Source organism: Plectropomus leopardus, chromosome 16, assembly GCF_008729295.1.
Source record: "Plectropomus leopardus isolate mb chromosome 16, YSFRI_Pleo_2.0, whole genome shotgun sequence".
NCBI classification, from domain to species: domain Eukaryota; kingdom Metazoa; phylum Chordata; class Actinopteri; order Perciformes; family Serranidae; genus Plectropomus; species Plectropomus leopardus.
The window spans coordinates 20673603-20700331 of NC_056478.1; the positions used below are offsets into that span (position 1 = coordinate 20673603).

General features: G+C 39.3%; 1 protein-coding gene across 1 annotated transcript; it reads left to right on the forward strand.

Moving 5' to 3' along the window:
- Nucleotides 1-11257: 11257 nt before the first annotated feature.
- tfap2b (transcription factor AP-2 beta) lies at nt 11258-25429 on the forward strand. Its single transcript, XM_042503569.1, is given in 8 exon segments — nt 11258-11333; nt 13482-13724; nt 13727-13942; nt 15453-15507; nt 17335-17554; nt 17877-17995; nt 18930-19071; nt 25141-25429. Coding segments are annotated over 8 exon segments (1332 nt in total). The 5' UTR covers nt 11258-11285.
- Nucleotides 25430-26729: the final 1300 nt, after the last annotated feature.

The window sequence follows — 26729 nt, forward strand, 5'->3', positions numbered from 1 at the left end:
CCCACACCCACACGGTCCCCGTGCCTTGGAGCGCTGCATTTAGGAGTGTGTGTGTGTGTGTATGCGTGTATGAATGCACTCTCAGAAAGGATTTGTTAACTCCTGTGCATTAATGAGTCTTCTTTGGGACAATTCATATTTATTGTTATTTATTTATCTTATGTTGAAATGTAACACTAACCAGAAGTGTCCCAAACAAGACATTTGATCTGCGCGTGAAACATTCTGTTTAGGTGTGTGAGCGTGTACGTACGTACGTATGTGTATGTGTGTGTGTGTCATGGCTAAGAGGAGCCTCGCCATGGAGACAGCTGTGACTCATCCAAGACGTTTGTTTATTTATCAAATCTGAAAAAGGAAGTAAACATGGACATGCGCACATCACACACACAAGTTTTGGGCAATTTGACCCCAATCCAGCTAATTCAGGTGTAGATTTTCTGCAATATTACAAAAACTGGAACATTTTTTTCCCTCTGAAGCTTCATTTAATGTATTTTGAATTAAAATATCAAGATAAATCTCAGTCATACCAAACAAACTTCTAATATTGCTTAAAGCCTCAGTCAACTAAATTGAAATTATGTCCTTCTCCTTATATTTTTGGCCAATTTTTTATTAAAAAAAATCTAAAAAAGTACCCCAACCCCAACCCTTATACATGCACACACTCACACACATACACCTATACTTGTGAGAGCACTTGAACCCCCACCAAGCAGACTTACTTAATTTTTACACCATACAATCAGTGCCATAGAAAACAGTGTGTTTAACCATGTTGGCTGGATGTGAGACTGACGTCGCTGCCTGGGGAAAGCCACACTGTTGTGTATTTTTGTGTATGTGTGTGTGGGAGAGATGCAGAGAGAGAGAGAGAGAGAGAGAGAGAGAGAGAAAGAGAGAAAAGGGTCCAACTCAGCCATTTTGTAAATGGTGACTCTTGCGGTTGCCGTCGTCCCTCTTCCCTGTGCATGTCTATCTTTGTACACTCCCCAGATCGCAAGTTTAGCCGACACAAGCTGACTCTGACTCGCTCATGAACATTTGTAAAGATATATATAAATATTTAAATTACTTTTCTTGTAGGCTTTCAACTATATATATGTTAAATCCCTACCTTCTAAAATGCTGGTGTTCAATAAAGACAGTTGCTACGTGTTCTACTATTTACTCTGGTTTTAAGATGTGCTGCACACACACACACACACACACACACACACACACACTCACAGGTATACACACACACACACCATGTATAAACATACAGAAGGTGGAAAAAGAGCAAGCCGAGACTAAAAAGAGGCAGTGCAGATCAAAGCCAGCGAGTGTGAATTATCCATATGAGTTCACACTGTTAAAATTATAAAAAGTCAGAGTTCCTCTCTAATGTTGTGAAAAAAGGCTACACCTACAAAAAAGTTCAAAAGCCTCCTTTGTGTGCGCGAGCATGTGTTTTCTTTCAGTTTGAGCGACTTCTGTCAGGTTTTTCTGCTTATTTATATTTCGATGTGTGATGATAAAACAGAGAGAGGAGCAGCTGCCTGCTGGCGTCTCCATCCGGGCTCTGTAGTTTCTGTTTACTCTTTAATATTCCAGTCATTTAAAAGGAGGTCACGTTCACTGCATAACACAAAAATACATAATCAGACAGGATGCATTTACAGTGATGCCTGTGCCGGTTTGTCACCCCGAGTCAATGCAAGTGGAGCCTCAGGTGGGAAAGCAATAGCGGTAAAGACGAGGATATAAAGGGAGGAAGTGACATGGGTGCACGTTTCCAGTACATTCCTCATCTTGCTGTTATTGTTTGGTCTGGTTTTTGACAGATGGTGTTGCCCCCTAAATATACACACATGCAGTCAATGTTTTAAGATTCTGAAACAATGCTGAACCATTGATAATGCATCGCAAAGATTCAAAAGACTGCATGATGACAAATAGTAAATAACAGGTTGTTTAATTTTGACAGCAATGCATACCTGCACAGGAGCAACACATTGCTTCGTACAGACTCTAATTATGGAGTCATTTAGGTTTTTGCAGACTGACGCCTGCAGTATAACTTTCAGTATATTTACACCCTAAGGTGTAGATTTCAAGGGGGGCACATGGGGCAACCAATATTTAGAAAATGTGTGTTTGTCTCCCCAGTAAAGACGTTTATTTTGAGAAATTTAAAGATATATACACTATAATTTGATGCAGAAAAAAAGCAAAAATCGGCACGTAAAAATTCAGCAGAATGCAGGAAATTAAGTGTTTGATGCTCAAAATGTTCTGGTGGAGGACCCCCAACTCCCACATTTCACATGTCCCCAATCCCAGTGTTGAAACTAAACCTGCTCTCTTGCCTACAGTGTCTACCCAGTAAAATAAAAATATAAGGTATGAAACCAAATCGAGGACAGTTAAAAAACAAAAATGATTAAAACATGTCCTATGCAATGCAACCAAACCATTACATGACTGCCAATATTTTTCTTTAGTGCTGAAACTCTTATTCAGTTATTTGATTCGTCCACAAAATCGACAATTCTGAGAAATGTACAATTCATATATCAAGCAAAAACATCAAACATTTTTCGTTTGCAGCTTCTTAAATTTGAGAATTTGCTGCTTTACTCTCATTTCCATCAATGACGACTGAATACTTTTGAATTTTGGACCATAGGTCGGACAAAAACAAGTGACTTGAGGACTGTTTTTACTGTTTCCGACATGTCATGGGTAATTATGATTAATCATAGACCTAATCCAATGATTAACTGATAGCGTTTTTGCTTATTGTGATTTCACTTCTATATTAATGCAGTCTTGTTTATCTACTTTTCTACTTGGTGTTTCTTTACCACATTCAGGTTTTTTTTACAAGAAGGATAAGCTTTTCACTGCTTCAGGGTTTTACTCATCAGAACATCTTGATCCAAAATAATCTCTTAAAATCAACACAAAACGGAAACGTGGGCGCCTGGCTCTTTCCGAAATTCATAAACATAACATTTTTAACATGTTTTGCTCCTGACTTTGGTGATTTTCTGGATATATTTGTCTTGAAACACTTCATAAAGCCAACAAAGATAACTGAGCCTGAGAAACATTCACACACAACCTACGTTTTATCACCAGGTGGTTGGATTAATACGTCTGCACTCAGCAGTCTGGAACAACAGGAAGTCCAATATGACATGAACTCAACATTTTGGGTTTATAAGGGTTAACCATTCAATTTTACACATTTCTCTGGCAGTTTTTATATGGCAGTTATTATATAAATGTAGGCAGATCCTCTTATTTTTGCTTTTGTTTATAATAGGACATGTTTTAATTGCGCTCAGCTGCTGAGAGGAACTTCAATCACATTGGTGGCTGATATAAAAGAATCATCCCTGATATATAATCAAACTCATGTATCTGAACCACTGTGAGTGAAGATGTAACACAGTGATGTGTATGAAGCGCAGCAGCTTTCCAAATTGGCTCTTTGATGCTTGCTGTATCTCACTGGAGGGTATGAGAACATACATACTGTATACACCCCCACACACACACACACACACCAACGTGCACTAAGAAAAAGTAACTTAATCACATTTTTGTTTGTTATTACTTGCATGATAAACATGTAATCCTAGCAAAAGGCGTCCCTGCTGACCCCACATCAGAATAATAAGCAGCTTGATCAAAATGAGCTAGAAAATTAAATCGATGCATCGCCTGTGCCGGAGTTTCTGTAAATTGACAAACGGACAAGAATGAATCATAAGTTTGACATCAGCAATGCATAATGTGATGGGGCGGCCGATGCATTATTCACACAGGCTATTGATTGTATTACAATGCAGTGCTCTGTTATCACCGCACTGAGCATTCAATTTTCTCCTCTTCAGCCTTCAGTATGCAATATATGTGATAAATCTAATTAAATGTGTGCATCTTTTCAATGCACTGCAGATATTTATACAAGGTTTAACAACCAGAACACACACTAAAAATGCACGTCTTCAACCCCAAAATGCACGCAATGAATTCTGCCATTTATATAGAAGTGAATTAAACAGTCTGAGGTCTCAGAGGGACTATAACTCCTGCTGACTGAGCCCCACAGTCACGAATACCAAACTCTGCCAACTTCTAAGCCCCGTGTCTCCAGTCTCTCTCCTCTGAAGCTGTAACCCTCCTCCTCCCCTGCCTCTCTGCTAAAACCTCTTCCTCCTCTGTCCTGATCCCGCTCAGTCCCAGGAACGTTCAAGGCCTTTTTCTCCTCAGCTGCTGTCCTGACTGTCCCCATCACTCTCTGTCAATCCACACACACACACACACACACACACACACACACACACACACACACACACACACACACACACACACACACACACACACACACATGCTACTGCACTCACTCAAACCTGCAAGACTCCCCTAAACCCAAAAAGACAGTAACCCCCTATTCTACATGTAGTGATCTGCTGCTTCCATTTGTTAGATCCTAAATGGGAATTGGATGTGGAAGCAGTTTATTTAATGCTGCAGCAGAATGAAGTTTGGTCGAGGTGTTTGTGTGAATAAGTCTTATCTCAGGTTTTATTGATACCACACTACTGTTTTCTTTTCAAACACAAAGCAAGCTTTTCTAACTTCAAATCAAATCACTCTAGAATCAATGTGGACATCATCATTAAGGTGCTGTTGTTTTTATTTACCCCTGAATCATGCAGAGGGTTACTGCTGTTCTGCTAGCATTGAAACACTGATTAAACTGAAATATTCTGCTTTTTTACGGTACTCATTTCTGTTGTACAAGAGGAATAGGTGAGACTACAAACGTTTTCAAGTCGGCCTTGCTAAAGTAGTGAAAGCACCGATGCTACTAATTATATTTTGTGATGAAAGTGTCCCAGTAAGCTTTGACAAGGTGACAGTGAGCCAGAGTGTACACGCCTAAAACTGAGCCAGCTGATCGGAACTCAGCCATTATTGATGTCATTATTTACACATGTGATTTTACTACTGTGATATGTCACGATGTCTTAAGATAAAAGGGCCAACTTTAAATTTTAAACATTTAAGGCAAGACACCCCAGGTGAAAATGTAGGTTTTTCATACATTGCTAAATTTTGACATTTTGGGGCTTGTTTGCTTCCATAACACGTCTTCCTTTAGAGCACTGGAATGAAAACATATAAAATAAAAAGTATAGTATAGAATAAAAAGTTAGTTGTTTAATTAGGTTGAGATGTATATTCTGGAAATGTATGCAAAAAAGTGCCTTCTTAATTAGATAATGCCTCATTTGCAAAATTGAAACATACAATTTCAGAAAACTTGTGATGTAAAAAATAAAGTTCCATGGTGGTATCTATTAGTTTAAAAAATTACCGTATACACCTAGGGTGCCTTCCCTGAAAAAATAATAGGCTCATAATAAATCAGATAAGAATTTAGGTCTTACAATTACTTCCTGCTGACATTTTCCTTGAGTTGTCCTTCAGATCCATTATTAACAGTTAGAAGTTTACGATGCATTAGTATGCTGATAGTTTATCAAATCACTGCTGAACTCAGGTCTCCATGTTGTTGCCTCCTTTACTGTATGTTTTCTGTGGTGTTCTAGTGTAACCTAGTGGTCATCAACTGAACTGCAGCTGGGGTCTGCATAACTTGAGCACATATTGTAAGGCTTTTTAGACTTGACAGGGTTAGAAAAAGAAGTCCTGATAAACATATGGAGGATAAGGGTATCTTAGAGTGTTGTCATGAAGGGCAAGTGAACAAATGAAGTCTTGTGATAAACAATATCCAGCCCACATGAGCTTAAAAGACATCATAGAGTCACATAAGTCAGATCCAAATGCTGCATGTATTACTCGTAATTTGTGTATGATTTCTGGAGTTGTGACCAAAAACATGTTTTGTGAGGTCAAAATGACTACTATACCTTTGAGCACCAAATTCTAATCAATTAATACTAAAGACCTCTCAGTGAGTAAAATTTATCAATTGTCATCATCTTTGACTTTTCTGATAAAAAACAATTAAATTTGCTCAATGATTCACAGCTAATTGTATTCAAACAAAACTGTGTAAACTGCAATGAATAAATATATCAAATTTGTTGAAAACAGCTCAATATGATTCCAAACTGCACACCGTCTTTTCTTTTTTGTAAAGGCTACTATTATTGATTTAATAAATATTAATTTAACCTAATGCCAGTTTAAAAAGTGTAGTTGACCAAATGGACGTTTGTGCCAAATTTGAGTAAAGTCCCTCAAGGTGTTCATCAGATATCACTCTCACAAGAATTAGATGGACACAAGGTCATAGTGACCTTGACCTTAAAGCACAAAAGCCTAATCAGCACATCGAAGTGGACATTTGTGCCTAATTTGAACACATTCCCTAAAGGCTTTCTTGAGATATCACATTCATGACAATGGGACAGACAGGCAGACAACCCAAGAACATAATGCCTCTGGCCACAGCTATCGCCAGCATAGGCATAACAATAAAAGGAAAAAGTCAAAAAGGTCCAAAAGGAATTATTATCACCACCTGATTTCCAGGCTTTCTGGCCTTCAATAAAATTTATAAATCACTGAAAAAGCATGCACAGTGTAATACTGAAAAAAAAATAGAATGAAATGAAATAATCTGTCTATTGCCTTTTTTACAGGTTTTTGAGACATATTATGACACATATTATGAACTGACCAACCGTTACAAGCGTCTGTACAATAAATGCTGCCAGGTTTCGTCAAACCATAGGTGGTCTGATAAAAAGAGTATACTACACTGCACCTTAGTGGCACCTAAAAGATGTTGTGGCCATATCATAAATGCGCTACAGTTCTCTTTGCTAAGACAGGAAGTTACATGAATGAGGGTGTAGAGGTGCACAAGAAAGAATTTGTAAAAATTTCATTTGGTTTGTCTTCAAGTCATTTTCCTTATAGCCCTTTACAAGTATCTAAGTACGGAAATTATTAAAGGATAACTCCACTGTTTATCAGCCATATTGATTTATCAACCACACTTAGTGGTTGACTTTTGCCTGAACAACAATAGTATGTTTTCATTCACTGGGAGATGCTAGGTGTAACTGCAGAAATGGGAATAAAGGAATTATAGCATGAAACGTACAGAATGTCTTATTACACTTGAGCGACTGTAAAGGCTCAGTAAGTATCACACGACCAAAAGGGCCAGAAAAGGTGAGACCAAAGAATATGACCTCCCTCCTCCTGACCGCAGTCCCAGTAAAAGTAAAGATGAATGTGTCTCTTTTGTAGTGTCAGTTGCAAACAATAGACAGGGAGCAGATACAGCGATATTAGTGTGACATGTGTGTGTAATGTATGCTGATACATCGTGTGTCAAAGCCCTGCAGGACAACAACCACAACCATGCCTCCAGACTTCCAGACTGTCAGGACATCTGTCATTGCTGACAGTCATATGCTCTGCCATGTGTGTGTGAGTGTGTGTGTGAGAGAGCGAGAAAGAGAGGGTGGGTGAATCTTTGGCAGCGGGTCATTCCAGAGAACATGGGAACAGCCGTGCCTCTTAAACATTCATGTCTGGTATTCTCAGTGGCAGGGCTTCTTTTTTTTTGCATTCAACATCAAAAGGAGCTCAACCATGTCAGAGAAAACACACAGGAGTTAATAGACATGTATACAGACGATGTGAGAGCATGGATACATGTATGAGACTTGGTCCAGACGTCCAAAATGTATATGACAACTGATGCTTGTGAAGGCAGCTTTTTCAGTCATTTTAAAGATGGCTATGAAACCAAAACTTGAATCCTGGACAGTCATTTTCTGGTTTGAATGTCAAGTTGTAACTCAAGTTCACTCACACAAACAAACAAATGTATATTTCCTCCAAAAGGTATCTTTCTTTTTTATTTTAAATAACACATAACTTAAATAACATAGACTCAAAGTTTCCTCTCCTTCATTTAAAACTACTTTAAATTACTTATTTGCATTAGCACTTTGATTCAACAGAGATCTGACAGTAGTTACAGTCTGAGATCTATATTTTACATTTCATCTTGTTGTCTGTTTCTAGTGTAAAGGCAGAGCTGAGAAATTAAGCTTTTTTGTGCTCTGCTCCCCTTTCTTGCAAAAGCCTTCAAAAAGAGCCCGGGAGACTCGCTCTCTTTGCCTGAGTTTAGAGCTACTTTAAGTACAGTGGTGAATGAATCAGTTTGTATTTGTCATTGCGCATTGTGAAAGTGATAGAAATAGTAATAGTAATGGTTTGACATGTTAATGTGTATCATCCATGTTTTTATTGTGGTTGTTGCTTGATGTCAATATTTTATATTTTGCTGTCTTAGCCAGGTCGACCTTGAAAAAGAGACTGTTTAAAATTGGTTAAATAAATAAAATAAATGAAAAGTTAAAGCAAAACATTAAAATAATCAGAGTTTGCTCCATTTAATCAATGTTTCTGAGGCCTTTTGAGGTACAAACAATGTAAGAAGAGGACAACTCTTTCATCAAGTACAGGCAGTTTTGATGAATGGATGCATGTGTGTTCTTATGACACTAGGGGGAGCAGTTTACACACACTTGGACAAAGTCTCACAGGAAATAATTACAGGGATGATTGTGGGGAAGTACTTAGTTCTAAATAGTTGTAGTCTACATAGCTTTGAAAATGATCATTATTTGTTTTTTGTAATTTTACCAATGACACTGAATATGTTTATTATCTGTTCATATACAAGACTGAGGAAATGTGCAACAGCAGCAAATGAAATGCATCTGGTCTTTCTACTAAACACAGTATGGAGCCAACAGCTCTTGCGAATATGTCGATACACGACATAAAAAATACTGTAGATCACAGGGATGCTTTAAGAAAAAAGCTTGGATCTTTAAACAAACTTATTTGTGCAAATGACTCAGTCATATGAATAAAGTATCTTATGTTGTATATCCTCTGTAGATCTACTAAATGTAAGTGATATTTGATATATATGGACTATAACAATCTTTGTATGAAATCTTTCGAATATATGTATATATATATATATGTATATTGACAATATTAATATTTTAAGCTTTTTTCTTGAATACTTGAGCTATTTTTTAATGAGGGGTTTAATTTCAGTGAAACATTTTTAAAATGTGATTTATTGGTATAAAAAGGAGGTTAATACTTCTATATTTTGCACCTTACCTTTATCTAGTATTTATATTTTACATTTATTTTTTATTGTACATTTGCTTTTCATCCTGGATAAATAAAATTCTACTTACTTAAAGTTATTTAGATTTACCATCACATATTAATGTTGACATACTACTTAATTGCATTATTCAGCCTATATATTGCCACACCTACAATATGATGCAATATGAACTGATGCTTAACTTTCAAATTCAAGATCAGTATCACCACTAAGCATTGCAGGTTGGACTGCAATTGCAGATGCATCTGTGAGAAATGGGCGCTATCATTATATACTTCTTTTAATTATTTATCTGAAAGTGCTGCTACTTTTTGTGTGTCAACAGAGAAGTGTTGGCTGAATATACTGTGACTACACTATTTCCAAATAAGTCAGCTGATAGGTGGGATACTATAACCCCACCATTATATTCCATTGACAATTATGACAATAGATCAATAAATTATTACTACATTAATTCCTGTTACAATACTGTTTTGATGTTTAATTCATGCACTTTTTTATTCCAGCCAAAGTGAGTCCTGTTGTGCAATCATGTAGTATTAGTGTCTTGCAAATAGAAGTGCCGTCTCTATATAAGGCCTCATCATTAAAATGTAGGCAAACATACAGACTGGTGATATTTTAAAGAAAAAACAATGACTAGATTAGTTGAGAAAAAAGGCACAGACTGCTTCCACAGAGGACACCCGGGCTCACCGAATGGTTTAGTCACCAGATCTTAACACAGCTGAACAACCGCAGGAAATTTTGGACCAACTATTTAGACAGCGCTCTCCACCACCACCATCATACAAACTCCAAATGAGGGAATATCTGCAGAAGGAGGCTGCTCATCCCTCCAGTAAAGATACACAGACTTGAATCTATGCCAAGGAAGACTGAAGCTGTTCTAGAGGTTTGCGGTGGACCAATACTCACATGACTGGTTTGTGACATTCAATATATTTATATCACACAACTTATCAGACTTTGCCAGGAATATAACGCTTAAGTAATGGACTTATTTCCACTGTTGCGCCTAATGTGTAACATTAAGAAAAACCGAAAAAGAGCTAAAAAAAAATAAATAAATGAAAAAACAAACTATAAATTAGACTTTACATTGTTTTGGGTTGTTTGCTATAATTAGTCACTGATGTTTGAAATCTATTTAATGTTTTATCAAGGGCTGCAAATAACGATTATATTCATTGTTCATTATTTTCTCGATTAATCAATTATTTATTTGGTCTATAAAATGTAAGAAACTGTTGAAAAAACGTTGATCAGAGTTTCCCAAAAAACAAGATGACATCCTCAAATGTACTGTTATGTCTACTTCCCAAAAATATTCTGTTTACTGAAGAAAGAAGCCAGAAAATATTTCCATCGAAGAAGCTCGAATGAGAGAATTTCGTCTGTTTTCTTAAAATATCACTCAAATCACTAAATCTTTTATCAAATGAGTTGGTAATTAAATGAATAGTTTACAACTTATCAATTAATCAACTAATCACTGCAGCTCTAGTCTCATCAGTGTTCCTGGTACAACTAAATGACTACATTTGGTCATGTTCTGACTTCAATCAGATCAGTCTGTGTGTTTTTTGTTGTTGTGTTGTTGTTGTTGTTTTTAAAAAATCAGACATTGTAAGAAAAAATATTATGCCTTTAGAATATTTGGCTTCTAAGTCACCCTTTCCCAAAGTTGTACAACAAGTAAAAGGCTTCTGCCAACTGATTGTGCTTTTATTTTGAAAATTACAGAGATACCTGATAAATAAAACATGCACGCCTCTTTGTACTTTTTCCCTCATGCTCATAGATAGAGCTGCCTGCTGCTGCTGTCAAACCGCCCTATAGCTCTTCTTAACAGTAGTGGAGTCTTTACAGGGGTTCCCCATTCACAAAGCCTGCCTGACTTTACAGAGGGCGGAGAGAGAGACAGTGAGAGAGAGAGAGAGAGAGAGAGAGAGAGAGAGAGAGAGAGAGAGAGAGAGAGAGAGAGAGAGAGAGAGAGAGAGAGAGAGAGAGTTGAGACGTCCCTTCCTCACTTGGCTGCATTCGGTTTACCGACACCGGAGAAGCGACCATGCTGTGGAAACTAGTTGAGAATGTCAAGTATGAAGATATTTATGAGGTAACGTTACCGCCCGTCTGTTTGTGGTCTGCAGGACTTTTGTGACATGCTTTTTGGGGAATAATGAAGTGTTGAGTGAAGTGAGGTGTTCTGCAGGAGGCTGCAGGCCTGTTATTTTAGTGATGTGGTGGCTGTGAATATGAATCCGAGGACATTTCAGATGACAATTTCGTTCCGACAGATATTTGGATCATTTGCGCTCAAATGTTTTTCAGTGGAAATTGTATGTTGTGTTTGTGGCTAGGGTGTACACTACATGAATTCGTTTTTTTTGGACCATAGGGTAAAAAAAAATATTTGACATTGAGTAAAAAATAATTTGTCACATTTTCTTGAATTTTCACATATATTCTAATAGGGCGCATCTTTTTTATTTCTTTTCTTTTTTGTAAAAGCAAATTCGTGTGTAAAATCAATCACAAACTTCGGTTTTCTTGGTTTAAAAATTTTAGTGTTTAAAATATGTCCTGAAAGACTTTCAGGAAAAGACCAGTGGTGCTGCAAAAATGTATTTTAAAATAGTCAATACAATTTATTTTTATATATTAAATTACAGCAAAAGAAAAATGAGTGAGAAACGCTGGGTCAGAGGAGGGTAATGATGTGTCAGAAGTATGTAAATCATTTGGCTTTGCTCCAGAAACAATAATTTTTAAAAACGAGCGAGGGGAAGGGGGAGAAATACCGCCGCGCGTGGGGGCGAAAACGCTGCTCCGGCTCGCGCTGAATGGGCTCAAGCACAAAGCGCACGAAGAAAAAAAACGGGCAGCTCGCGAGGCCCCTCGGCTCAGCCTGGTGGGAAACCCTTGTCTCGTGCCGCACATGGCTTTTCTCCCACGGCGCGAGGGAGGGGAGGCTATAATGTTGTTAAACAAGTCATCCAGGAGGGCGAAGAGGGGCCAGTGTGGTCGACAATATAACGTTTAATCGCTTCTTTTGACTCGTGACACCCCTCACACGAGCCCTTCGTGCGCCCTGTAGTGTGTCGGGTGAGTTTTTCAGTATAAAGGCAGCTGCAGCACTACATGAGACGCCCTTTATTTTTTCAGAGGTTGGGTGGTGGCAGGCTGAAATTTATGGTAAATATAATAAGATGCTTTTGCTTTGTGCAGATATTTATGTCTGTGCGTAAAAGTAGACTATTTTACTTTGGTAGAACCCTTTTCTACAACGTTTTGGATTGGCACGAGACTGAGTGTATCCGACAGGAGCAGACAACTGACCCAGGTGGCTTAAGTGTCATACTTGACCCGGTGAGCTTCACAAGAACCTCTGTTTATATTGTTATCCACCAACTTGGCGTATGCTCAGTTTGCGCGGAAATGCTTTGCGCAAAAGTGTCTCCAAAGGCAACAAAGTGTGTTTTTCCTGCGTCAGATTTTGGCTATAAAAAGCCCCCCAAAGTGCGTATTTTTGTGATGGGGAATTCCTCAAGGGTCCAGTCACCCTGTTCGCTTTTTTTCCTGCTTGAGAGACTCCTCTTTCTATCTCCTGCTGTTCGCGCGTCGTTTCGGCTCTCCACGGAATTTAAACGTCACTCACGGTTGCGCGAGAGGCTTCACGCTCCATGTGTCGCCAGTCCCCTGCCTCGCGCACATTAATATTCCTGTAAGTCTCAGTCATGAATAACAATTACACCGTATACCGGGGGTAGAGGCGGGCGCTTGGTGCTCACACTCAGAGCGGCGGCAGCTCCGGGCGGAGGAAGGTGCTGCGTGGAGCTGTAGACCGGGCCGTGCCTGCAGATATACACGCGCTGCTTTCACCTGGAATGAGTTTGAGTATCTCGGCCCATCACTATCTCTGCTATCCTGCTGTTTCACCGTGAGCTCGTTCGTGACACCAACAGGGGGTTTACAAATGTTAGTTCACTCCTACTCCACTGCGGTGAGTTTCTCACAATTTCAGCATTGTGCAAATGGTGAATCTGCTGCTAGGAGGTTTTCGTTGTGAGACGTTTTAAATTAGGGTATAACATTTTTTTCTCCAGGCATTTTCAGGAGATTCAGTGTTACTTTGGCTACATCACCAGGGGCGATATACTCTAATACATGCACCATGATCCTAGGCCTCTATGTGGTTTTATTTCGTTAAAATGTGCTTCCAATTCTGCACGGAGTTGATTTTTTTCTCTGCACCCCCTTCAAGGACCGGCATGACGGTGTCTCGAGCCACAGCTCGCGCCTGTCCCAGCTGGGCTCGGTATCGCACGCGGGACCCTACTCCAGTGCGCCGCCGCTGTCTCACGCGCCATCGTCTGACTTCCAGCCACCGTACTTTCCGCCGCCGTACCAGCCACTCGCTCACTACCAGAGCCAGGACCCATACTCCCACGTCAGCGACCCGTACTCCCTGAACTCCCTGCACCAGAGCCAGCAGAGCGCATGGGGCGCGCGCGGCAGCGGCAGGACGCCACCGGGGAGCGGATGGATAGTTCGGCTCTGTTGGCGCAACCTCGGGCCTCGCTGCCTCAGCTGCCCGGGCTGGACCCGCGGAGGGACTACGGTGTGCGGCGGCCGGATGTGCTGCTGCACTCCGCGCACCCGGGACTGGAGCCCGGTATGGGGGACGGACTGCTGCACGGGCTGCACGGTATGGAGGATGTTCAGGTGAGTCAAAGGCCACAGCTGAGATTTACAGCAGTTAAAGTGCACGTAACATTTTTTTTTCAGTTGAAATTATAATGATGTTTTTAGTTCTTGTTTTACGAAAAAGTTATTTTAAGAAATTTGTTATCACTATATCAGAGAACACTGCAGGTCAGGGACCATCGGGATCTGCTGGACAAAATGGGGAACATGCCACTGTAATTCTACAACAATTTATTCTAAATTATCTCAGAAGTAGATATAATATATATGCACTGTAATAACGAATTTAACTTTTTCATTTCCAGTCAAGTTTATAGATAACTAAGACAAGCGTATGTGTTGCAGGTATACAAACCTTTAAATGGCAAAATATTCCTATTTTAAATGGCATGAAACACCAAATCAAAATTAAAAGAAAAGAAAGAAAAAACAATTTTAAGGGTTTGGTAATTGTTTACACTTGTCTCCATTGTCTCGGCCTCTTTAGAGCTAAGGTCAGTGAACTCAGAGCAGCTCCCTCAGGGCTGGACTCTCAGCAGCTGTAGCCTAAACGCAAATGGCCCACAGCTAAACAAAGTGTCTTCAGAGAGCTGAGACATCTCATTTGATGAGAAGATGCTGATATGAGGAATGATTCACAAATTGCTGCACTGAGCTCAAATTTTGCATCTCGTGAATTCAGATTCACCTTCCTTCACCGACATAAGAATAAATAGGTCTATATATTTTAAGCAAAAGTCTTGCTTATTTAATTTGATATGTAGAAAAAATACTTTTGTATTTTTTTAACCTTTCTCATTTTGTGTGATTTTTTTTTTTTTTACAAATTATTTTAAGTGTTTATTATTATCATTATTATTATTATTGTATTCATGCTTCTATTATTATTGTTATTGAACTTTGAAGAGTCAGTTGTCAGTTTTTAGGGTAATATAGATTTTTTTTCCTTCTTAACTGTCAATTTGCAAAATACACAAGACTTGGTGAAATAGACTTTAGAGTCAGCTGTGGAGGATTCCATTTTTCTCTCCTCCACCCTCAGGGCACCACCATCACGAATTGTTTGCCATTTAACCTCCACATTAGATTCTCATTTCTGGCTTTCCGTATTTGTGTCATGCATCTATTAACCCCATTAAAATTTGTTTTAACAAGTTCTATTTTTTTTTCTTTTTTGTATAGGAGTGTGCAAAAATGACAATATACAGCAGATCTATTGAACGAGGAATTTATCTCGCAGGATGATGAATTAAATTGATGAATTGAGCTTTAAATGTGTGACAATAGATTCTTCTATATGAATCACGTCGTGATGAATAACAACAATGATTGGATTATGAATCAGATTTGTTTGCTCTATGGAAACAAATAATTTAAATACGCCTCTTTTCGAGACTTGAAACGAATCCAGTAGGAATTTCTGAAAGAAATAATTAAGTTTTACATGCACGTTATGTGGGTTACTACAGCACGGATCTGCTTGTATAAAGCAGACTATAATGATTTGTATTTATCTTGGTTCTAACAGACCATTGACGACACCAACGGCACGAACATCCTGGATCAATCAGTAATTAAGAAAGGTAACACACACACACACACACACACACACACACACACACACACACACACACACACACTGTATGTCTGTGCTTTAAATAATGTTCTATACATGCAGCAATATGATAATGATCAGATTTATTAGCCTACTAATATAAAATAATTTGGATTATATATATATATATATATATATAATATATATTTATATGTGCGGCGCCATATATATATATATATTTCTCCCATAATAATGGTAAATTTGGGCACGATTTGGATTTTAACTGGACCAGACGCGACATATCTCCATGTTTTTTAAGCGCAGATCCCTGGTCCATGCATTGTGCTGGCACCTCTTGTTTTTTGGTGTGCAGTATGAGAAGGTACCGGGTTAACGATCCCGGTATATTGACTCGCAGGCAGTTCGTCGCTGACAGGCTGCCATGCTGCCGCCCTGATGATGTGCGGTGATTTAGTTACGGGATGTTGAGTGACTGAGCTCCCCGCGGGGCATTTAAGCCGCTGATGTAATAAATGGCACCGCTCACGGAGATCTCGTGAGCTCGTTTAGAGCTAATCTGCGGTATTATCCCCCGTGGAGCCATCAAAACCCCCTCGCACTGGCCCCTACGCATGCATGCACGAGGCTGGCTTTTTCTTCTTTCTTTTTTTGCGCCATTAGCGCGTACATTAACACGCAGGATGAAGGAGCATCCAGTGCTGCTGGTGGGAGTTAAACCGGCCGTGGAGAAAAGACGGGGAGGTGGTTAATGCGATTTGAGAGCGCGAGCCAATCAACAATCGATAATATTGTAATGAGAATGTCGCGCGACATTAAATAACAGCAAATGCCCGGCGCGTGGGCGCTTCATTAGACCGGGGCCGCCCTCTGAGCCCGCGTGGCCTCACACACAAAGTTTGACAGGAGAAAAAGATTTGTAACTTGAGTGATAGCGTTGTCTTATTTTGAAAAACGTTTTATGTAGCGTGGAGTCAGGTAATTTCGGACACTTTTTGGTAAATTAACAAGAAAACCTAAAACTCTGCAGACCTTAAGTGTTACTTTTTATAACAGTGAAATGTAAAATGGGACAGCTCATAAGGTAGAATGGGACAGTAATGTTTGTTTTCAGTCACTGAATCATAATGTAACCTTTAGAAATTCATTAAAACGATTGTCAAATTGTCTGCCAAGTTCCTTTGTTGCATGTTTCATTGGTGCCATAATGTGTACAATGAACATGGTTTGTGTAATAACGATGGCTCGAGTGTTGTGGCTGACATTGACTCATATTTAATATTTTTTAAGTTACAAAAAACTAAAAATGTCTGAAATGTGACAAGGTAGCACACAATCGCCTAAATCATGATTTTATGGCATCTGATAGCCCAAAACATGCTGGTTTACTTTAGAAAAAGGTCCCATTTTAACTTATTATTTTGTCCCATTTTACCTGCAATAAGTACTGACACAAATTATTTTTTAAAAGATTGCTCTGACAATATTTTGATTATAACTCGAACAGTTCATGAAAAGCAACATCCTACAACCAGTTTATTGTTAAACCCTTATTGTTGTAGCTGCCGTTATTACAAACATGACAAAACCAACATGCCACATGGCTTTCCTGGCAAGTTCTTGTAACAGTCTTTTTTTTTTTTTTTAACTCTTTGCTCTGCTCATCCTTTCAAACCAATAAAAACAACTGTTTCATGTAAAGCACATTTGTAGCAACACCTCAATATCTAAGAAGCCCAAGATGTAAAACATTATTTGTCTCATTTACCAGTGTCCGAAATTACCTGACTTCACACTAAGAGAAGCACTCACACCGACTCTAACCTTCCTCTTTCAGTCCCCATGCCACCCAAGAACATGGGCTCCCTGATGCTCGGCAAGGACGGCCTGATCGGTGGAATCACCGTCAACATAAACGAGGTGTTCTGCTCGGTACCGGGCCGCCTGTCCCTGCTCAGCTCCACCTCCAAGTACAAAGTGACCGTAGGGGAGGTGCAGAGGAGACTGTCCCCGCCCGAGTGCCTCAACGCCTCCTTGTTGGGAGGCGTGCTGAGAAGGTACGACTGCAGCCTCAGAGCATGTTGGCGCATGGAGAACTCTATGGAAGCTCGTGGCTCGTTAAATATGCAGAGGATCTATTAATTACAGCCTGAGCTGTATGAAAAGGCCTCTGTATCTGTGCCATAAATTCTACTTAACAAAACCTCTGGAGACAAACGTACAAGCTGATAACTAAAGTTTCCAAACTTTGGAGTCAATAATGGTCATTTAATAATAAAATGCCATGTGAGATATTTTTTTTGTAATATTCTAGAAAAAATTCTAAATACATATACCCTGCTTTAAATATGCAAATAATGTAAATATTTTCTTCTGCAGAGCAAAGTCTAAAAACGGAGGGAAATGTCTGAGAGAAAAGCTGGAGAAGATTGGACTGAATTTACCTGCTGGAAGACGTAAAGCTGCCAATGTCACATTACTAACATCTCTTGTAGAAGGTGATTTATTTACTCTTCTAAACTAATACTCTACAAATATACTCTTTTACTCTGAGAAAGCCCACTGGGGAAACTGTGCAAAAGACTATAAAAACCAAACATTTTACTTGCACCTTAGACTCTCCCTGACAATAATTGAAAAAGCATGCATGGCTAAAATAAAGGACTGCAAAGGTCATGACCTTACATGCTTGACAAATGACAATGAACCTATTTTCTTAAAATTGCTCCAAGAATGTAACGCCAGAAAAAAGAAAATATTCAATATTGTTGGAGTGGAGAGAGGAGGACTGTAGTTAGTAAAATAAGGTTGCAGGTTGGGCCTACCTGGTTGAACACCAACATTTGGCCAGCACAAGTTGTATATTTTACATATTTCTCATAGGCCACAAGAATATTTCCCATAAATTTACTAATTTCAAGAATGTGACATTGTCCTGCACCATGGTATTATATAATGAGAATATTTGTAAGTTTCATTTTAATTATTTTTTTAACCCAGAATCCCTCATCTAATCTACTAAGAAATTCTGATTGGCAGTTTCTTACACTCTATTTACACGTCTAAATTACAATGTATAGTGCTCACTCTTGCCCACAAAAAATAAATTATAAAAATATGAATGAAACCCAGCTATCATGAAATATCAAAACAAAACTATGAATTTCGTCACTCTTTTTGCGTCACTCGAGTGGACGACAGTAGAGAGAAATCAGTGCCTAAAATGATCATTTTTAACAATCTCTGCAAGCCCAGGAAATATTACCTCAATTAATGCTTAATACAAAAAGAAAAAAAACGGAGGGGAGGTTCTTTTGCGCTGATGGCTGTACAGAAATTCTCCCAAAATAATAATTACTGAGTCAAATGCAGCTTACCGTTTGTGTTTCTTATATTTACATCCACTATAACCGCGCCTGTATCTCACCCCAGGTGAAGCGGTCCACCTGGCCCGGGATTTCGGTTACATCTGCGAGACGGAGTTTCCCACCAAAGCCGTAAGCGAGTACCTCAACCGGCAGCACGCGGACCCCAACGAGCTGCACACGCGGAAAAACATGCTGCTGGCGACAAAGTGAGTTTGATGGACCGGTTGATTAGATTCTGTTCCTTTATATTGTGTTGTCTGTCATAGAATATATAATGCATATCTGCAGTGTAGCATGGATACCGGGTCGTAATGACATTACACTCTAGTTGTAGTCTAATCATTTAAATGAGCAATTTCGGTATTTACGAATATTTCACCAGAGCGCAGCATCACGGAGAATAAGGAGCACAAAGGTCAAGGCCCTGATACATACAACACTTCCTGTTCGTCAGCAGAGGGGTGTGTAAAATAAAAGTGCTTGGAGAGGAAGGACAAGCAGAGAAGCAGAAATATATTTTTCCAGTTCAGACTGTCTAAATACAGAACCAAAAAAGTCATAAATTTATGCGGAGGTGTAGACTTCAGGGGGGATACAGGGGGTATGCCCCCTTTAAATTTAAAACATATGCATAAAAGCATGAAAGTAGGGCTGGGTGATATGGCTTTACAATAATATCGCAATATTTAAAGGCTATATCGCAATACATTACTGTTATAATAACATTTAATAAAAAATGGTCATAAGGAAGTTAAATAAAGTATTTTATAATGAAATTTTTAAAATAATTGTTATAATTAAACAAATCAAAGGAGTACCCATGGTGCTTTTATTTTGAAGGACCTGGCTCATCTCAGGCCAAAGTGTTGATGTTTTTGCTGTGGACTTTAAGCTTCTGGTCAACAGTTGGATGTTAGCCTTAGCAGACAGTTGAACAGATAATGTGACACCTTTAACCGTGAGGATTCATTCACTGAGCAGCCAACTAACTAACAGCTCTCCAGTTCAAATACAACTAGGTTGCCCAAGTTGCTCCGTGGTCGCAAAATGTGACTAAATAGTTGCGATTGGAGCGCTGCAAATACAAACACACGCCTAACCTGCTCACGCCACTACCACTCATTAAATTAGACTGTTACTACAGCAGTGTTAAACTTGTGATTAATTCACTGTAAGCTGGAAACAACTGTCCAGGTCATGCAGTATTAGTATTTGGAAATCACAGTAGTGCTCCATGGTAGCAATATGTGACGAAATAGTTACCCGTCTAGAGCTCTGCAAAAGACCTGCTTTGTGTGGATCTGTGTGTGTGTGTGTGTGTGTGTGTGTGTGTGTGTGTGAGTGAGAGAGAAAGAGAGAGAGAGAGATGGAGAGAAAGAGAGAGAGAGCCTTATGAGAGAGCAAGGGAACCCAAACTCCAGTGGCTTATAAAAACAACGTGATAATTTATACTAGATGTTTGCAATATAGTCATGTTATATATCGCATGTGGAACAAGGTGCAATACCTTGAGTGCATTCGATATAACGCCCACCCCTACATGAAAGTAGCAAGGAATTTTATTTTAACTAAATTACCAAATTAAAGACATTTCCATCATTCATTGATGCAGAAAATAGAAAAAGTAGTGCATACAAATTCCCCAAATGCAGCAAATTAAGTGTATGATAGTCAAAATTTTCTGACAAAGCACCCCCCCCCCCCCCCCCCCCACACACACCCACCCACACACACACCCACAAAATCACACAAATATTGAAACAAAACCCACAACCTTGCATATATGGCTCAGTTTCTCAGAATTTGCCAAGCTCTACAGTTTCATAGTGCCATTTGAAAATGTTTTTGTTGCTGTTACTTTGAATTACATAATTGTCACACATAAAGGGTGACAAACAGGCCATTCTTCCCCTGCAAGTAGCTCCATTTCTGATGATGAAATTACATTTTCCTGGGGCCTCTGTGGTCCCTCTTCGAGACCCCTGGGGGTGTAAACCTCTTCTGTATCCTCTACGCTTTACTCTATATCACACACAGTCCATCTTGCAGTGAACATACCACTGACACTGAAAAAGGAGAGCAAGAGTTTTTTAACGAAATGCACTGAACTCAACATGTATCTAACCTGTAATGACATGGATGATTGAAAATTTGTCATATCAAGAAATTAGCACATTTTAAGTCAATTTAACAGTTTAAGAAATGAGCAGAAATTCATATTTATGTCATGAATCTCAAACAAAAGTGGCAAGGCATTAATTTGCACCACCTGAATAACCTTTAGCTTTGATGCTGAACACTTTAATGTGGCCTCTATAGCGCACAGACATTATTAAAAATGAGCTCTGAAGTTGCCAGAGTATGTTTGACCTCGGCTTCTGGTCTTAGAGGCACTCCATTTTACTGGTTCTACTCGTAAAGTTACTTATAAGAATCCATTTTTATGGCCGTTAAAGTGTGGAATTGAATCCAGGATCTTCTGATTACCTTTAGCAACCGAGCAACATAGATTTTCTTTAAGGAAACCAGGCTATGAGAGGTAATGTGAATTTATAAATGCGGATTAAATCACAGAATTACTTTTTGCTATTTTTGCAATGACCAAATCAGCCTGCTGCCAGTTAATGAGTAGTCTTATTCTGTGCCCATTTACTCACCCTAAATGAGTTTTCTAGATAAAAAGGTTGCAAGCAAAGCTGCAAACCATCTAACAACAATCCCTTCAGGAAGCTTGTATTTTTAGCTTGCATAAATAGTGCTGTCTGCTGGCCTGCACTGCATAAACCATCTGCCTGTTTGTGTGTGTGTGTGTGTGTTTGTGAGTGTGCATCCAAATGTGCTTGGTATGTACGATGTGTTCGGTGGTGGATGTTTGATGCTCAGATTCAAACCTGTTCCAATACTGTGTGTCGGTGCTGCCTGTTAGAAATTCATTATTTAGCAGTGAAGTGTTTCAAGTCGTCAGAAAACAACAGCGAGAGCCTTGAGTGTAGCCCGGGGTGGCGGCTTCTCCTCTCTACTCCCCTAACCCCAGCTGGGCTCGGCCTGCACAGCCTGTCACTCATTTGCTGGAGCTCTGCCCTTAGGCCGCTTACAGGGTGTGTGTGTGTGTGTGTGTGCGTGTGTGTGTGTGTGTGCATGGGGCATGCAAGAACAAATTTAAGAAAGAAAGAGAGAGAGAGGTCTCGAATATAAAATGTGGGCCTAAAACCAGAGGATAATTTGCTGAAATTTAACAAGGAGAATGAGGTGAAGATGCAATTTTCTTTGCATTTTTTGCTTGAAATCAAAAGTAAAGAATGAAGATCCATTAGATGACCTCTTGTCTAAAACTGAATATTAACAGTTACAGATTGGCTCTTAATGTGTAGGCCACAAACCACACAACTTTTTTGCTCCAGCATTTGCTTCAATCCATTTAAGAGACAGAGGTGATTTTGTGCAGTGTTCAAATATGTGCTATTGGCATGAGCCTTGTGTTTATGGGTGCATTTTGCTGTTTGAGTACTGTGCATATGTATTTTTCTCAGCCTTGAAGATAGTCTGTCAAACATAAATGTTATGATACAGAGGTGGGATCAAGACATTATTTTGCAATCACAAGTAAGTCCTATGTCAAGTCCCAAGTCCTAAACTTTGAGTTTAAGTCTTAAACAAGTCATACTGTGCTCATCACAAAATGTAATGCCACTTTAAAAAAAGATTAAAAAGACACTAAATCTACCAAAGTTCTGAATGCTTTTCAAAATTCGTATTTATTTGTTTACAAAAAGTTTGCTGGAGGTTGTTGCGTCTCTCTGTAAGTTCAGACTTGCAGGCTTTGCATAACTAATTTGTTTCTGGTTCATCACTGCATAGTTCTTGCACATAGAGGAAATTATCTTTAGTATTTTTATTCACTTTTTAAAAATGTCTCTCAGTGATATATCATTAGTTCTTAATGTTTGTCTCCTGTAACTTGACTGGATGATGTCGAATTAGTTTAAACTTAGTGGATCTGGGAAATTAAGTGTTGACTTGATGGGATTTAAAAGAGTTAATGTTAATTTATTCGGGAAATGAAGGGACATTGATTCAATTTAAAAAACAACAACTCTTTATCTTTGGAAGTGAAACAGTTCAGTCCAAGTAAAAGTAAAGTCACAAATCACTGGTGTTAAAGTCCAAAGTCAGGTCTTTTTAGATTTTATCATGTAGAGTCTAAAGGCATCAATTTTGTGCATCAAGTCTGACTTGAGTCCAACTCATGTGACTCGAGTCCGCACTTCTAGTATGACATCATATTGATAAGTTGTTTAAGAAAGGGCTTTGTTGTAGATTTATGGAACTTTCCCCTCAAAGAAAAACATTGAAGAATTATAAATGTCTTCACAGATTTACAGATAGTAGTTCCAGTATGTCAAAATTCAATTCAGCCAGAAGAGATGTTTTTATTATTATGAAATACTCTCATTGCACTGAAAATTCTCTTGGCGCTGCCACTACGTCCAGGAAAAGGTGTACTGTAGCAGCTGATGCCATCAAGTTCATGCTTTTTCCTCTGACTGTTTTTCCAAAGAATTTTGGAAAACAAAAAATGAAACGAAGGCAAATCGAGAAAAGTTGAAAGAGTGTGCTACACTTTGTTGAAAAATAAGCCTTGGGACACACTGAACATCACTTAAAGGGATTAAAAATGAAAAGTGTCAGGGGGAGTATTTTCCTTCAGGTGAGATTGTCAAACAGACTGATAAAGGGAAGTTAAACAGACAATAGGGTAAAAACATTCCAGTTTTCTTGTAAATATCTTGATAAGGCACACAGTATTTGGAGAGGCAGTAGAGTTACGTTTTAGGGCTGGTCCTTGAAGAGGGCAGTTTGCAACATGTACCAGGGATTATTTTAGAGAACTGTACCATGAAAGGTGGTTTAACATCTAAAATCTGGCCTTGATTACTCAGCACTGATGCACCAAGTGTTTGTTTTAGGTCTTCCACACAGTGAATATTTGGGAGGGGTCATGCTGAACTCAGGAGCTGCTGAACCATCTGAAATAAGTTTAATCGGTCTGGGTTTCAGTGATGGTGTGAATGCTGCGTTATGGTAATTCCCATCTTAACAAGAACGATGTTTTTGGTGTACCACCGCTATTCCTTTTTCATCCACTAAACCACCGCAAACATAATCTTACATGTGCTGCGTATTCACAAAACACAGCACATTTGGTGACTGACACATCACTTCTTATCCTAACATTCTTCACTGTAACATTACTGACATCACAACTGTTTTTAGTATTGAGTTTTTTCCCACTTGAAAATTAAAAAAACAAACAGCCCAATTACCAGAATAAAATGTCGGCATTTTATGTTTTTGTAAATCATGTATATGCTTCATTTGTACATTTCATACATATCAAATCAACATTTCTCAAGTGATGTAGTTCCAGTGATGTAGTTTCCGTGCAGAAACACACAGTGCCAACATTTATTCTGACAGCCGGGTTGAAAAATAAGAGATACAATGAAATGCAGCTCAAACTGAATGAGGTTCTTTTTTCCTCACTGCACTTTGAAGAGTAAAATTGTGACATATTTTTCCCTGCTTTGTAAGCTTTTTTTTTAATTAATAGGATGTATTCAGTTTCAGGTAGTATTGCAGGAACATCTGCAACTAATGCTGAAAAACACCATCCCTGTCATCTCTTGGGACTGTTTCACCAAAGAGGCATCTCAGTGAGATGTTGATGGTGGTTGGTTTGGCTGCTTTCCTGGGTTTCTAGTAGGCAGCAGTTGTACATAAAGTACTGTATACAGTTTTGCTGACAGGGTCAGTACTGTACTAACTGGATATTCGGCACTCACTGCGCTCTAATATTCTGTGATTTGATTATTTACATGTTGACTGCAGGCACCCTAAGATGTTTTGATCAGGTTACACACAAGTATGCATGATTCTGTTGGATTAGCAGGTTCAGTACAAGGGGCAGTTATCGAAGTATTGGTTTTCAGAGAGTTAAGATATCCTGTAAACAAAATTCTGTCAGCCCCTCCACTAATAACACTGAGAGAGAACAAAAATTACACACACTATAACTGTATATGTTTATAGAAGCCATTGCAGAAGAGAGTTCCATGTAAAATGCATACAATTTTGATGCAGAAAAGAAATCTAACTTCCCTTTATCAGCTTGTATGACATAATCTATCCCAAACATTAGCTATTTTGGGGAAACCCTACAATGAGGCAGAGTTTCCTCCTGAACCTTTCCTCCTATTGTGTCTTCTCCCCTGCAGACAGCTGTGTAAGGAGTTCACAGACCTGCTGGCCCAGGATAGGACTCCCCTGGGCAACTCAAGGCCCAGCCCCATCCTGGAACCCGGCATCCAGAGCTGCCTCTCCCACTTCTCCTTCATAACGCACGGCTTCGGCTCACCCGCCATCTGCGCAGCACTCACCACCCTCCAGAACTACCTCACCGAGGCTCTCAAAGGACTCGACAAGATGTTTCTCAACAACCCTCCCAACAACCGGCACGGGGACGGCGGCAACAAGGCCGACAAAGAGGAGAAGCAGCGGAAATGAAGCAGGAGGGGGCGATGAAGGCGAGCCGAAAGAGAGGCAGATACACAGACAGAGGCGTTACACCGTTACTTCTAGCTTTACACCACTGCCACTGACCTGCCACAACACAGGGCTGAGGTGGAGAAGGAGGCGGAGGAAGAGGAAGGTTCGGCAGAGAGAAAAAAGACAGAGGAAGACACCTGTGGGCCAGTGTCAGAGAGCACAGAGGGATGTTTCATCTGTGTTACGTTCTTTTCATTCCCCGAGGACATGATGGTTACTGTGTTACATCCATTTCGCTCCCCCTGCCTGCATCCCATATGACTGAGATGCTGTGAGCAGCCAACAAACAACATTGTGCGTGTGTGTGTGTGTGTGCAGCTGAGTGAGTGAGTGTGTGTGTGCTTGTGTTTGTCCTCACACAGAAAAAGCATTGTGGATATGACGATTGGGTGATGAGCATTCTATCTGTGAAACAGGTTTGTTTGGTTACTTGACACGAGTACGAGGAGGGAGGGTGTTAATTTATGTGTGTAAATATTTATTTATATTAATTTAAATGGATGGTTGTGTAAATAGGTGCACCAGCTACTTTGGAGTAGGCCTATTTATCTGTGATTCGACCTTTGTGAGCCGACGGGGGGAGGCAGGACTCATCCAGTGTTTTTCTGTTCTTATAGAGCTGTTGTCATGGTGCTGATGATGGGTAGACATGCTTCTAATTGTCCAGTGATTTCATTTCTATCACATTGATAATAAACCATGTGTTTTATTATGCGAGGTGTGCAGCCTGCGCCTTTTCTCCGCGAGAGTCCCACCAAGCACTGGGGTTCAGAGTAACTTTTAGTTCAACCTATTCAAAATATAAAACAGCATTCTTTAGCTGATGTCAAGAGCATTACCTTTATTTATTATTTATTAATGAACACCTGTAAGCAAAGAGTTGACATCTGGGGGACTTAAAAGAAAATGCAACTTTCAGAGTGACTGTAACAGAAGCAGGACACCAACACTAATAGTTTTTAATTCTTGTGCTGTTCAATGTGATGGTTCGCATTCACAGGCCATCTTTGTTAGTCATTTTGATTTGTAAAATGTGAGTTTATGTTTTAACAACCGCTGTCTCTTCTACACTAAATAAATGCCCTATTGGTTTAGGTACCAGTTTTAAAATAGCCCATTAAGATTTAATTAACGGCCCAATGACAACATTTAGGAAAACCATTAAATCTAATTTTACTTCTAATTTTAACTAATTAATCATTGCAGCAGACAGTAAATTTTCGCTCACTGGGAGGACATGAAGCAATAAAAAAATTAA